Raw genomic sequence first — 15313 nt, 5'->3', positions numbered from 1 at the left:
GATATGATGATAGAGACTGGATTAATCTTGCACAGGATAGGGACCGATGGGGGGCTTATGTGAGGGCGGCAATGAACCTCCGGGTTCCTTAAATGCCATAAGTAAGTAAGTATTATTATTATTATTATTATTATTATTATTCTTATTACTGCTACTAATTCTGCTACTACTGCTGCTACTACTACTAATTCTGTTACTACTAATATTGGTAGTAGTACTACTGCTACTATTACTAATTCTGGTACTATTGCTACTATTGTAAGTACTACTGCTGCTGCTAATATTGATTGTTTCAATAGCAATGCGACTCATCAGATATGGAGGGTTCAGAACCATAGTGGGCCAAGCGCCATTTACTAAAACCGTAGAAAACAAGGGTTAAAGTGAAGTTATTACCATAATTCAATGGAAACATACAACAAGAAATATAAAGTATAGACATTAAAACTAAATGATAAGTAAACCTTCATTAAACTATGGTATTCACTTAAATTAACCCCTCGCTTTCTCCGTCTTTATTAAATGGCGCTTGGCCCACTATGGCCCTGAACCCTTCATATATCATATACGCTAATATAATTATTTCTCATACTGTCTACCAGGTACAACTGCAAAGACTTGTTAATAGGTGTATAAGACATAATTTTGAAAAGTTTCACGTTATTTTTAAAATACAACAATTTAATTGAGCGTAACATATTTAGAGTAGACAAAATTCGGAATATACGCCATATTAAGAATATATTTCATAAAGAATATTGAACAATAATTAATAAGATATTCTTCTTACAGGCTGATAGAAATGAAATCCAATGTCACACCAAAAATGTCGATAATAAATCTCAGTGTCTTACGGTGAGTAATCCATCTCAGTATTTTATAGAAAGCAATATATTTCAACTTCTTATGATACGTGGCAGATTTCAGTCTCTTGTGATATGTAGTAGATTTCAGTCTCTTTTGATATGTAGTAGATTTCAGTCTCTTGTGATATGCAGTAGATTTCAGTCTCTTGTGATATGTAGTAGATTTCAGTCTCTTGTGATATGTAATAGATTTCAGTCTCTTGTGATATTTAGTAGATTTTAGTGTCTTGTGATATGTAGTAGATTTCAGTCTCTTGTGATATGTAGTAGATTTCAGTCTCTTGTGATATGTAGTAGATTTCAGTCTCTTGTGATATGTAATAGATTTCAGTCTCTTGTGATATGTAGTAGATTTCAGTGTCTTGTGATATCTAGTAGATTTCAGTCCCTTGTGATATGTAGTAGATTTCAGTCTCTTGTGATATGTAGTAGATTTCAGTTTCTTGTGGTATGTAGTAGATTTCAGTCTCTTGTGATATGTAATAGATTTCAGTCTCTTGTGATATGTAGTAGATTTCAGTGTCTTGTGATATGTAGTAGATTTCAGTCTCTTGTGATATGTAGTAGATTTCAGTCTCTTGTGATATGTAGTAGATTTCAGTCTCTTATGATATGTAGTAGAGTTCAGTTTCTTACGATATGTAGAGATTTCAGGCTCTTGTGATATGTAGTAAATTTCAGTCTCTTGTGATGTGTAGTAGATTTCAGTCTCTTGTGATATGTAGTAGATTTCAGTCTCTTGTGATGTGTAGTAGATTTCTGTCTCTTGTGATGTGTAGTTGATTTCAGTCTCTTGTGATATGTAGTAGATTTCAGTCTCTTGTGATATGTAGTAGATTTCAGTCTCTTGTGATGTGTAGTAGATTTCTGTCTCTTAAGTTGTGTAGTTGATTTCAGTCTCTTGTGATATGTAGTAGATTTCAGTCTCTTGTGATATGTAGTAGATTTCAGTTTCTTACGGTATATAGTAGATTTCAGTCTCTTGTGATATGTAGTAGATTTCAGTCTCTTGTGATATGTAATAGATTTTAGTCTCTTGTGATATGTAGTACATTTCAGTCTCTTGTGATACGTAGTAGATTTCAGTCTCTTGTGATGTGTAGTAGATTTCTGCCTCTTAAGATGTGTAGTTGATTTCAGTCTCTTGTGATGTGTAGTAGATTTCAGTCTTTTATGATATGTAGCAGATTTCAGTCTCTTGTGATATGTAGTAGATTTCAGTCTCTTGTGATGTGTAGTAGATTTCTGTCTCTTAAGATGTGTAGTTGATTTCAGTCTCTTGTGATATGTAGTAGATTTCAGTCTCTTATGATATGTAGCAGATTTCAGTCTCTTGCGATATGTAGTAAATTTCAGTCTCTTGTGATGTGTAGTAGATTTCAGTCTCTTGTGATATGTAGTAGATTTCAGTCTCTTGTGATGTGTAGTAGATTTCAGTCTCTTGTGATATGTAGTAGATTTAAGTCTCTTGTGATATGTAGTAGATTTCAGTCTCTTATGATATGTAGTAGAGTTTAGTCTCTTACGATATGTAGACATTTCAGGCTCTTGTGATATGTAGTAAATTTCAGTCTCTTGTGATGTGTAGTAGATTTCAGTCTCTTGTGATATGTAGTAGATTTCAGTCTCTTGTGATGTGTAGTAGATTTCAGTCTCTTGTGATATGTAGTAGATTTCAGTCTCTTGAGATATGTAGTAGATTTCAATCTCTTGAGATATGTAGTATATTTCAGTCTATTGTGATATTTATTAGATTTCAGTCTCTTGTGTCGTATAATATATTCGTATTGAAATAGATTCATACAAGCGGTTTACTTCGAAACTATAATATTAAAATGATTATTGTAAAATATCTAATTAGCTAATTACATAATACATTATTTCCCCCTCACGTAATGAATAATGCATTAAAAACTATTGATATTTTTAATATTTTGAGGTTTATAAACATTCGATTTTTAAAATCACTGAAATTATATTATCTCACACTTCAAATATTGTACAAGAAAATATCTACTTCGGTCATAAGTATTGTTCTTAAAAAAAAAACACTTTCGATATTTACAAATTATCAATGTTTTACTTCTTGGTTATACTAGAAAATATTATTATAGTACTGTAATAATGATACACTTTTAAAAACAGTAAACGCAATCAACAGTAAAACAAAAACAAAACAAAAAAACTTGGTATCTTCTGAAGCAGACTACAGCCAATGCTTTTAGTAGCAAATACCTTACTATAATAATACCGGACAGCTGTATACTAGCAGCATTGACGTGAGTGCGAAAAATCGCGGACTTGACATCTAGCGCAGCGGGATGGAATTACGTCCACATATACAAATATTAACATAGCTTGATTCGGGCTGTTGTTTAAAACGTGAGTTACTAATGTGGAATTATATGTATATGATACACTTAAGAAATGTTGAATAATATTTAATGTAGAATTATTATCTTATATCAAAGCTGCATATTATGAGAAATATTGCATACTTCATATTACTTTCCGTAATTAATTGTTACATATTTTTTCTTTGGTTTACCGAGACAAAATCAGTCTGATATTAGGAATGAATTTACAGTAATGTTTTATATACGCATTGATGACAACTGCAAAGATAAAATTGATAGTAATTTGATGCTTGTAATAATTAGTAAAGGCATGTGGACAACAATAAAACTTAATTTGATAAAACATTAAAATCCAATACATTTTAACTTCTATTTATTTATTAGGTCTAAATATAAAAAAAACTAATTTGTATTTTTCTATCAACACAAAGACGAAGGAATTACGCCTACTAAAGAATGTTGTTGACTTACGTTTTATGAACTGTCGGAAATCTAAAGTACGATTTGTAATGCTGCAATTGTCACAATTACAAACAGCACATATATACCCTGACATTTTAACATAGCACTAATTAATAAAACTATTAACTAGCCCAGCAACAATATACATTGCAGTTGATTACAGGTTGTTTCGCGAGTATCTTCATCCCGGCTGGTAGGTAGCAGCACCATCGTCGTTCGCACGTAAAACTGATAGCTGTCCGGTATTATTATAGCACAGTCTACTATATACAGTCGCGAAGCTCAATATGTAGTTAAAATGCAAACATGGGTAGTTGCCCACCACTAGGATCGCTACTATCGCCTCATCATCGCAGATCTCTCTCCTAGTAGACGCCAAAATATGTTACAGTTTCGTTGTGTTCTTTTGGAAAAATTAACACCTTCCTTCCATTATTGAAATATTAAATGCATTAAGTTAATTTATTATTTTAATGAAGTATATTAAATTCCACCATAAACTCGAAGATACCTGCAAGAAATAGGTTAATATTATTTTAGTTTGTGCAAAACGAACTGAAATTTACTATAATCGCTTCACTCATTCAAGATTATAGCGATGATTAACTATGAAACCAATAAATATTAATTTGCATTTCCCTTTACAACAATAATAATGGAAATATGAATTAATGGATTAACTTACGTACGTGTACCGCTACTTGTAGTGTAGGCTTACGTAGTTGAGGTTAAGCAATAATAATCACACCAGAATTGGAAATAAAACGTGATTAATAAATTTTATTGTAACAGACTTTTTCTACGTCTCTAATAAAGTAACAAATAAAAATAACAACAAAATTAACAGCTATAATTAAAAACATATCCTTTGAAAAAAAAAGTAGGCCTAAGCAATAATAATCCCATCAGAATTGAAAATAAAACGTGATCAATAAATTTCATTAAAACAAACTTAATTTTTCTATGTCCAAATATAATTATTCCAATTATTGTATTTTAGCCATTAACATTTTCATTACAACCAATAACGAACATTTCACAAGCATCAATGTGAAATACGCAACGAGCTAGCACTCGATGGAAATACGATTCAGTCCAAAGTCGACCGTGGACAGTCTATTGTTTCTAGTTGCTAACCGCTTGGAGCGCTTTATCACGAGATTTGCAAAAAATCACCTCAAGCTTCGCGACTGTATATAGTAGAATGTGATTATAGTAAGATATTTGCTTTTATTATGTTTACTATGACAAGAGACTAGCAACTAACTTTCGAGCAATCGAATTCTCAGCTGAGCTGTCGATCATTGGTCGCTGCGGAAGATTTTTTTTGTCATGATTTGATTTTTACATTTTATTTAAATTAATATAGGAAGACATGATAATGATTTTTGTTCCAATTTAATTATTCGTTTCTTGAAGACAATTAATCAAATTTCATTTGAAGTAGCCAGAGCTCGAATGAGGGGGTTGGAATGATACAGCAACTTCCGAGAAAAGTTATTTGAAATTCTTTTGATTCGAACCACATTTATGGCAAGTGCTATCTATATTTTGCTTTCACATACCTGACCTAGGGAAACAGATCTTAGTTCTTTGACCTCTTAAGAGAAGAAAGACCAGTGTGTTAGCGGCGATGTTGCCAGACAGCTGAAAATTGTAATTTAATTTTCTAATTAACCGTGCATTTAATCACAAAACGTAATATAGGTTTTCTGTTCATTTAAGTGTACCCTATCGTCCCTTTCACTTCCACCATGTAGAAACAAGTTAGAGGTACCGTACTTGAAGATACCACAGTCTAGTATATACAGTCACGAAGCTCAATACGTAGTAAATATGCATCCATGGGTACTTGCTAACCACTAGGATCGCTAATATCGCCTCATCATAGACAATGCGAAATAGTACCGGCACAGTCTATTGTTCATAGCACCCTCACAACTCAAGCTTCGTGACTGTATATACTAGACTGTGAAGATACCATTCTTCATTTGCTAAAGACGATGGTAGATACAACCTTCGAAACATCGAAACGATATAAATTTTTGACTGCTTTACCAGCAATGAAGAAAGTCCGAGCTACACTTCTTATATTAATTTTCCTCAATTAGAGAACTAATAATAATAATAATAATAATAATAATAATAATAATAATAATAATAATGGTTTATTTTAACTGGCAGAGTTAAGGCCATTCGGCCTTCTTTTCCACTCAACCAGTATGATAGAAAATTACTACAATGCTGTGAATATAACATAATTAATACAATACAATACAATTCAAAGCAATACAATACTACAATACAAGACAATATAATACATAATTATTACAATACAATACAATACAATTCAGAGCAATACAATACTGCAATACAAGACAATATAATACATAGTTAATATAATACAATAACAATTGTTTTCATCTTCACAACACCAATAAAATAATTATGTAATAATAATGATAATGATAATGATAATGATAATAATAATAATAGTAATGATAGTCATACCTAAATTAAAGTAAATTATTAAACTCGACCACAATTGAGGGGCTTAGAACAAAAAGCAGGTAAGTGACGGAAACCTACTTTTGAGGAAATTACAGTTAAAGTTCTACATGCAGTGAAATATTATACACTAGTTAGGTGAAATGATGCCCATGTAGCAGCACTGCATAGTGTGATCTCTTACCTGATTTTATCCCAAAGAAACATCCTTTTGGGCTATCACAACACGCACTTAACTCGTTTTTTTAAATAATGTCACTTACCTGCTTTTTGTTCTAAGCCCCTCAATTATAACTTCAATTTGACTCCGCCGGTAAGAAATCGTTTAGCCTTTTCTTGAAAGTGGTTATTGTCTGGCAGCCCCTAATCTTCTGAGGTAGAGAATTCCATTCACGGGAGACTGAGACAGTAAAAGAAATAACCTATCGCACGAAAAAGCAGCAACATTTAAAACAGTGTGCTCTTGTTTCACAGATAGGCATAAGAAACCACCCCTGCACTCAGAAATCGGGAATTTGGGAAGAACACAAATGTACAGGAGACGAAATATGTAGCAAAATAGGTTAGTATGGAATGGAATGTTGTATATTGTTATGTATTTGGTTTATTTAGACACAAAGCTACAATACTTTAACAGTTGAATTCAGAAATATTCCTAAAATGCTATAATTGTTTTTGTTTAACATTTGAATTGCCTCTTCTATTTTTATAGTAACCCATACTTTTCCACCTAGGCTAAATTCAGATTTTGAAGATCATTGGTATGATCGTGGTTTGGATATGCATATTGTATGATGTCTGTCTTTGTAAATATATTTTTCTTAAAATATTCATACATTTCGTTCATATTCAGAATTTATGAGTCAATTCGTCAGGGGATTATAAAATACCTATGATAATTTTAGTACTATTTTGTGTTTGTATACCCATTTAAACTGAACTATTGGACGGATTTTGTTCAAATTCAGTGTTTACGAGTCAATTTATAGCGGAATGATGTACATGAAATATCATTTTAGTACTAGTCTGTCTGTGTACAGCGATTTCTACTAAACTATTGGACGGGATTTTGTTCATATTCAGTATCTATGAGCCAATTTACCAGGGAATTATGTACATGAAATTAGGCCTAATAATTTTAGTACTAGTTTGTCTGTGTACAGCGATTTTTACTAAGCTATTGGACGAATTTTGTTCATATTCAGTATCTAAGAGTTAATCTATCAGGGAATTATGTATATGAAATTAGGCCTAATAATTTTAGTACTAGTTTGTCTATTTATAGCGATTTCTACTAAACTATTGGATGGATTTTATTCAAATTCAGTATGTAAGAGTCAATCTATCAGGGAATTATGAACATGATATTAGGCCTAATAATTTTAGTACTAGTTTGTCTATGTACAGCGATTTTTAGTAAGCTGTTTGATGAATTTTGTTCATTTTCAGTATCTACGAGTTAATATATCAGGGAATTATGAAAGTGAAATTAGGCTTAATAATTTTAGTACTAGTTTGTCTATGTACAGCGATTTTTTACTAAGCTATTGGACGAATTTTGTTCATATTCAGTATCTACGAGTTAATCTATCAGGGAATTATATACATAAAATTAGGCCTAATAATTTTAGTACTAGTCTGTCTGTGTACAGCGATTTCTACTGGATTTTATTCAGATTCAGTATGTACGAGTCAATCTATCAGGAAATTATGAACATGATATTAAGCCTAATAATTTTAGTACTAGTTTGTCTATTTATAGCGATTTATACTAAACTATTGGATGGATTTTATTCAAATTCAGTATGTACGAGTCAATCTATCAGGGAATAATATATATGAAATTAGGCCCAATAATTTTAGTACTAGTTTGTCTATTTATAGCGATTTATACTAAACTATTGGATGGATTTTATTCAAATTCAGTGTGTACGAGTCAAAGTATCAGGGAATAATGTACTTGAAATTAGGCCTAATAATGTTAGTACTAGTTTGTCTATGTACAGCGATTTTTACTAAGCTATTTGACGGATTTTGTTCATTTTCAGTATCTACGAGTTAATATTTCAGGGAATTATGAAAATGAAATTAGGCTTAATAATTTTAGTACTAGTCTGTCTATGTACAGCGATTTTTACTAAGCTATTGGACGAATTTTGTTCATATTCAGTATCTACGACTTAATCTATCAGGAAATTATGTACATAAAATTAGGCCTAATAATTTTAGTACTAGTCTGTCTGTGTGCAGCGATTTCTACTGGATTTTATTCAAATTCAGTATGTACGAGCCAATCTATCAGGGGATAATGTATATGAAATTAGGCCTAATAATTTTAGTACAATTTTGTCTATTTATAGCGATTTCCACTAAACTATTGGATGCATTTTATTCAAATTCAGTGTGTACGAGTCAATCTATCAGGGAATAATGTACTTGAAATTAGGCCTAATAATGTTAGTACTAGTTTGTCTATGTACAGCGATTTTTACTAAGCTATTGGAGGAATTTTGTTCATATTCAGTATCTACGAGTTAATCTATCAGGGAATTATGTAAATGAAATTAGGCCTAATAATTTTAGTACTAGTTAGTCTATGTACAGCGATTTTTACTAAGCTATGGACGAATTTTGTTCATATTCAGTATCTACGAGTTAATCTATCAGGGAATTATGAACCTGAAATTAGGTCTAATAATTTTAGTACTAGTTAGTCTATTTATAGCGATTTCTACTAAACTATTGGATGGATTTTATTCAAATTCAGTATGTACGAGTCAATCTATCAGGGAATTATGAACATGATATTAGGCCTAAATTTTTAGTACTAGTTTGTCTATGTACAGCGATTTTTACTAAGCTATTTGATGGATTTTGTTCATTTTCAGTATCTACGAGTTAATATATCAGGGAATTATGAAAATGAAATTAGGCTTAATAATTTTAGTACTAGTTTGTCTATGTACGGCGATTTTTTTACTAAGCTATTGGACGAATTTTGTTCATATTCAGTATCTACGAGTTAATTTTATTTATTTTATTGGGTTATTTTACGACGCTGTATCAACATCTCAGGTTATTTAGCGTCTGAATGAAGTGAAGGTGATAATGCCGGTGAAATGAGTCCGGGGTCCAGCACCGAAAGTTACCCAGCATTTGCTTATATTGGGTTGAGGGAAAACCCCGGAAAAAACCTCAACCAGGTAACTTGCCCCAACCGGGATTCGAACCCGGGCCACCTGCTTTCGCAGCCAGACGCGCTGACCGTTACTCCACAGGTGTTCTACGAGTTAATCTATCAGGGAATTACGTACATAAAATTAGGCCTAACAATTTTAGTACTAGTCTGTCTGTGTACAGCGATTTCTACTGGATTTTATTCAAATTCAGTATGTACGAGTCAATTTATCAGGGAATTATGAACGTGATATTAAGCCTAATAATTTTAGTACTAGTTTGTCTATTTATAGCGATTTATACTAAACTATTGGATGGATTTTATTCAAATTCAGTATGTACGAGTCAATCTATCAGGGAATAATGTATATGAAATTAGGCCTTATAATTTTAGTACTAGTTTGTCTATTTATAGCGATTTATACTAAACTATTGGATGGATTTTATTCAAATTCAGTGTACGAGTCAATCTATCAGGGAATAATGTACTTGAAATTAGGCCTAATAATGTTAGTATTAGTTTGTCTATGTACAGCGATTTTTACTAAGCTATTTGACGGACTTTGTTCATTTTCAGACGAGTTAATATATCAGGGAATTATGAAAATGAAATTAGGCTTAATAATTTTAGTACTAGTCTGTCTATGTACAGCGATTTTTACTAAGCTATTGGACGAATTTTGTTCATATTCAATATGTACCAGTTAATCTATCAGGGAATTATGTACATAAAATTAGGCCTAATAATTTTAGTACTAGTCTGTCTGTGTACAGCGATTTCTACTGGATTTTATTCAAATTCAGTATGTACGAGTCAATCTATCAGGGAATTATTAACATGATACTAAGCCTAATAATTTTAGTACTAGTTTGTCTATGTAGAGCGATTTTTACTAAGCTATTTGGCGGATTTTGTTCATTTTCAGTATCTACGAGCCAATCTATCAGGGAATGATGTACATGTAATTAGGCCTATTAATTTTAGTACTAGTTTGTTTGTGTACAGCGATTTCTACTAAATTATTGGATGGATTTTATTCATATTCAGTATCTAGGAGTCAATTTATCAGAGAATAATGTACAAGAAATATAATGATTTTCATACTAGCCTGACTGTGTGCAACGATTTTCCCTAGTTAGTAGAAATCGCTGTAGGCAGGCGGGTAGAATACCGGGAAGTACTACTTCGATATGAGTGTTGCTGAGAGCATATATTTTCTCGCATAACCAATCTGTAATTATTTACTACGTCATTATACTACCTTCTCTTACATTTCATATGTGAACGTGAAATATTCAATACCTGTAGTAAGTGTGTGTTATTTACAGCATTTAATATTTATTTTATTTTTAGCAGTTGTAGAGAAAATAACAAAACCGGAGTTATCAATGGAAACTGACAACAAGGATTATTTAGTGTTGTTACTTTTGATCGTGGGTCTCGTGGCGGTGTGTATTTGCGTGCTGTTCTTCACTTTGGGAAAGACGATCAGGCGTTGGTGGATAGACGATCAGAGTGAACCAGAAGAGAAGTACAAACCTGCAATAGGTGAGTTCTCTTGCAGGTCTACACATTCAAACCAATGTCTAGCATTGCAGCTATCTAGAATGATTAACTATAAATGGAGTCAATTTATCAGGAAATTATATGCATTTAATAATTATAATAATTTTTAGTTTTTCTTCATGGGCTCTTACTTGAATTCAATGACACAAAATTCAAAATGTTAATTTTTTTTTTTTAATTTTGCTATAGAGTAAAGGTTGCTAATATTATGATGCAAATAATATGTTGTTGTTGTTGTTGTTGTTGTTGTTGTTTTCTAATGCCAGGCGTTTAACAATAAAGTCATTTGACTCTTGCACTCCAATACTTTTCAAAGATATTATCATGGCCAGCCACTGAAGCACAGATCTTGAGATGTTCTGAATCCATTTCTTGGTTTGAGTTGCACAATGGACAGTTAGGGGACTGATATATTCCAATTCTATGCAGGTGTTTGGCCAAACAATCATGGCCTGTTGCCAATCTAAATGCAGCTACAGACGATTTTCGTGGTAAATCGGGAATCAACTGTGGATTATGATGCAGAGAGTTCCATTTTTTCCCTTGAGATTGTGTTATCAAATTTTGTTTGTTGAAGTCTAAGTATATACTGGGTGTTCATTTCAAAGTGTGTCATGACGTCACTGTTGTTGGGTCACCGATTTGAAGCGAGTTTCAGCTTATATGTCAGAGAAGTTGCCTATTATTTAAGGCGTTTTTCAATCTGAACTTGAGAACGTGTACGGTATAACTTGAACGTCGTAGCAACAGATGGCGGTATGTACGGTCTGTGTGCTACCATAACCTCTTTCGAACTGTGTTTTGCGCCGGCAAGTCGTACGCAGGGTATTTGTTATCATCGGTTGCGTACGGTAACATTCCACAACACAAATCAAATACTCCGTGTCCATGTTGACCGTCGAAGTTAATGTCAACAAATACGTAAGTAATCGTCTTAACCCTCTCCCCATATCCCGACAGTACGTATTTCCAAACAGTTCACATTCCTGCCACTACCGGCGTTACCGTACGCATCGGTACGTATTCTTCAGAATGAACGCCGTACTTGCTAGGCAACTTCTCTGCTTCCTAGGTTATACACCTCTGCGGAAGTGTAGGAATATTGAATTCTCTAGGCTCATCGGCTAGCCACATGACGGCATACAGAGAGCCATGACACACTTTGAACTGAACACCCAGTAGATGCTAGTAATATTATGATAGTTCTTTTTGAGAAATTTTTAAAATTTTACTGAGCGAGAGGAAGATCGTTTTTTTTTACGTCAACGTATTAAGGGAATGTTCGTGGACAGGTTTCTGTACAAAACCGGTCCTTCTCTCACCCAGTAAAATTGTAAAAATATTCTCAAAAAGTACCATCATAATATTATTAGTATCACAATTTTTACCCTACTGTAAGTTTGTAAGAAATATATATTATTCTGATAACTATAGTTTATTTCGGTGAATAGAAGTATTAAATTTCTGTATAAAATATTTTAAATTTAGGTATCGTTTTGCACAAAAACCTAAATTCGGTGTTATTTTGCATTTCAAAATAGGATTTTAATATATATTTTAAAATTTTGTACGTGAATATCAATGGAGAAAAAATAATGTATTTTAATCAATTGCCATTTTTAAGAAAATTCCACTAATGATATCTGATTAAAACAAAATCGTAAATGCAGCTAACTGCAATTACTGCCATGCCTCCAACAGTACAACGGGCAGGGAACTTAGATTCAACAAAGCTTATTGTATTCATGCACAAATTTCTTGACTTCCAATAAATATATACGGCGTTTAGGTAGAAGAGTTTAAATCTAATTCTTTTAAATGTGACTTTTTTGCTGTAATTAGTGTAATTAGTTAAATAAAATTGAATTATAAAACGTGAAGATGTTTTTTTGACAATTATGTTTACATTCCATCATACAAAGTAACTAATAATAATAATAATAATAATAATAATAATAATAATAATAATAATAATAATAATAATAATAATAATAATAATGTGTTAAAATTTAATTATAACTGTTTCTGAAAAAGTCTCATTTGTGGGATAAGCCCTCTTACCTGAAACCATCGGTATCTTTTTGCCACTTTAAATTAAAATTTCATAAAAATAATAAAATTCGTGCTAAAAACGAAAATATCACATATACGCAAAATTTCGCGTTATTTCGCGAGTTAAAACTTATGATATTTTGACCTGGAAGAGCTTACAACATACGATTTTTTACCAGCTGAAAAACCGTATTCGACGAATCCATGGTTTGCAAAAACTGGGTGTCTCTTATAATAAAATATGAGACAAAACACAATTTGATCAAAGAGGAATACATTAATTGAATAAAAAGTAATGATATATTGTGTAGAAGTTGTGAACTGTTTGCCATAAAAATAATAATTTTAAAATTAAAACTAAAAATCATTGATTTATGCTTTTAGCTAAAAATTATTTCAAATAGTTCCTCAGAAACGTGCATCTGAATGAGTGTAAAAAAAAAGAAAAAATCAGAGCCTGAAAATTATTTTTTTTTCATAAATAAACTTAGAAAAAATACTGTTACGCATATGTATTAAATGATTCTTAAATTGCTTCTTATTTTGACCCTTGTGGTTACTCAAATTCTTTGAGCTGATGTCTTTAATGAATAAGTAGGGGAGAGTCGGGTAGTATCGGACATCGGGTAGTATCGGACAGAGCGTTTCTTTCATCTACCACCATATGATAGTACCTGAATGACATGGTTACGTTTCTCTATGCGACATCACAGAAACGTAACCATGTCAATCAGGTACTATCATCGTGTGGTAGATGAAAGAAACTCACTGTCCGATATTACCCGATGTCCGATACTACCCGACTCTCCCCTACTACAAATACAAAATAAATGTTTAAATATTTTATAAGTTATAAACAGTCGAAGCAGTATTCTAACTATTTTTAGTATTCGTTAACCCTTAAATTGGCAAAACTTCATTTCTCACATTAGTTTATTAAACCGTGTCGGACCATAAAGAAAACAACTATATCAATGTCCATATTTTATATATCGTACAATATTATAGTATTGTGAAATTTTAATTTTCTTACCATTTTTTTCTATTGCACTATTAAAATTATAGCATAAGCTTATAACCAGGGAACGGATTTATATGGACTAAAAATATATGAAATATGTAAATATATATGTAGTTATTTTTACCAAAATATGGAATTAAATATGGATTTTTACCAAAATATGGAATTAAATATGGACTTAAAATTATAAAAAAATGACTATGTACGTTAAATATTGGTACATTTTAATCAAACTAAACAAAAAATATAATGGACGTACCTTATCTTCCAATGTAGTTTCAACAAAACACAATTTTTATTGTCTGTTACCATAACAATAGGTTACAAACATTTCTTTCAAGTGCTGAAAAGTGAATCTTCTTCTATTGTCTCTGAGGATAGATTTATACTGACTAAAAGAGCGTTCGACGTCACAAGAAGTAACTGGTACATAATTCAATTTCACAATGTCTGCTGGGGATAAGTCCAAGTTAATCTTCACTGTTGATTCACCACTCATCACAGCAACAACCTTTTGTAGTTCTTCATATCCAGGGTTTTTTGAAAGTACAGTGTCCACCTTAGCTCTTACTGCATCTGCAACTTTACCTCTACCACGATTCAGTTGTTCCACAGTACTATTTATAATTTCAAAACTTTCAGATAGTGAAAGGTGCCTATTTTGGAGACTTTTGAGCGTTTTTATGATGCATGAAAATGTATGCTGAATGTGAGCTAAGTCATTCTTCACACTTATGTCACAGGTAACTGTTTTCGCAGTATCAATTGAGACTGCATCTTCAGAGTCCAATGCAAGGAGAACATTGTTAATAGAGTCTATATGTTCGGCATAATATTCAACTGCTTCTAGCCATGTACCCCATCTAGTTAAAATTGGCTTTGGTGGCAATGGAATTTCAGGGTACATTTCTTTCAACACGTTAACTCTACTGGGAGCTTTGAGAAATACTTTTTTCACTGATGAAATCAACAAATCTACTTTAGGGAAATTGTCTCTGACCACTTCTGCCACACGATGAAATGCATGCGCCACACAAGTAAAATGAGTCAATTTAGGATATACAACAGATAATGCTTGTCCAGCTTTGACCATATAAGGGGCAGCATCGCTAATAAAGAATAACACATTATCGTACATAATACCCTTTGGCCACAGGATACCCATAGCTTCGTTGAACAGTTTAACTATAGTTTTGTTATTGCACTTTTCTAGAACATCACAATGTAAAAGAATTCGTTCAGAATATTGTTCACTTAACAAACCGATAACTACATTACCAACAAGTCTACCTTCTTTGTCGGG

General features: G+C 32.1%; 1 protein-coding gene across 5 annotated transcripts in view; it reads left to right on the top strand.

The window, feature by feature from the left end:
• LOC138691027 (uncharacterized) overlaps positions 1-15313 on the top strand; it is a 55251-nt gene that overhangs the window by 28293 nt on the left and 11645 nt on the right. For 4 of the 5 annotated variants that reach the window (XM_069812676.1, XM_069812701.1, XM_069812683.1 and 1 more), the window contains 3 exons: positions 793-855; positions 6668-6755; positions 10725-10919. In XM_069812676.1, the coding sequence (XP_069668777.1) occupies positions 793-855; positions 6668-6755; positions 10725-10919 (346 nt within the window). The remainder of the gene's footprint in view (positions 1-792; positions 856-6667; positions 6756-10724; positions 10920-15313) is intronic. The other variant, XM_069812710.1, reaches the window with a different exon arrangement.

This window comes from Periplaneta americana, chromosome 2, assembly GCF_040183065.1.
Source record: "Periplaneta americana isolate PAMFEO1 chromosome 2, P.americana_PAMFEO1_priV1, whole genome shotgun sequence".
NCBI classification, from domain to species: Eukaryota; Metazoa; Arthropoda; class Insecta; order Blattodea; family Blattidae; genus Periplaneta; species Periplaneta americana.
This window is presented reverse-complemented; position numbering and strand designations above follow the sequence as displayed.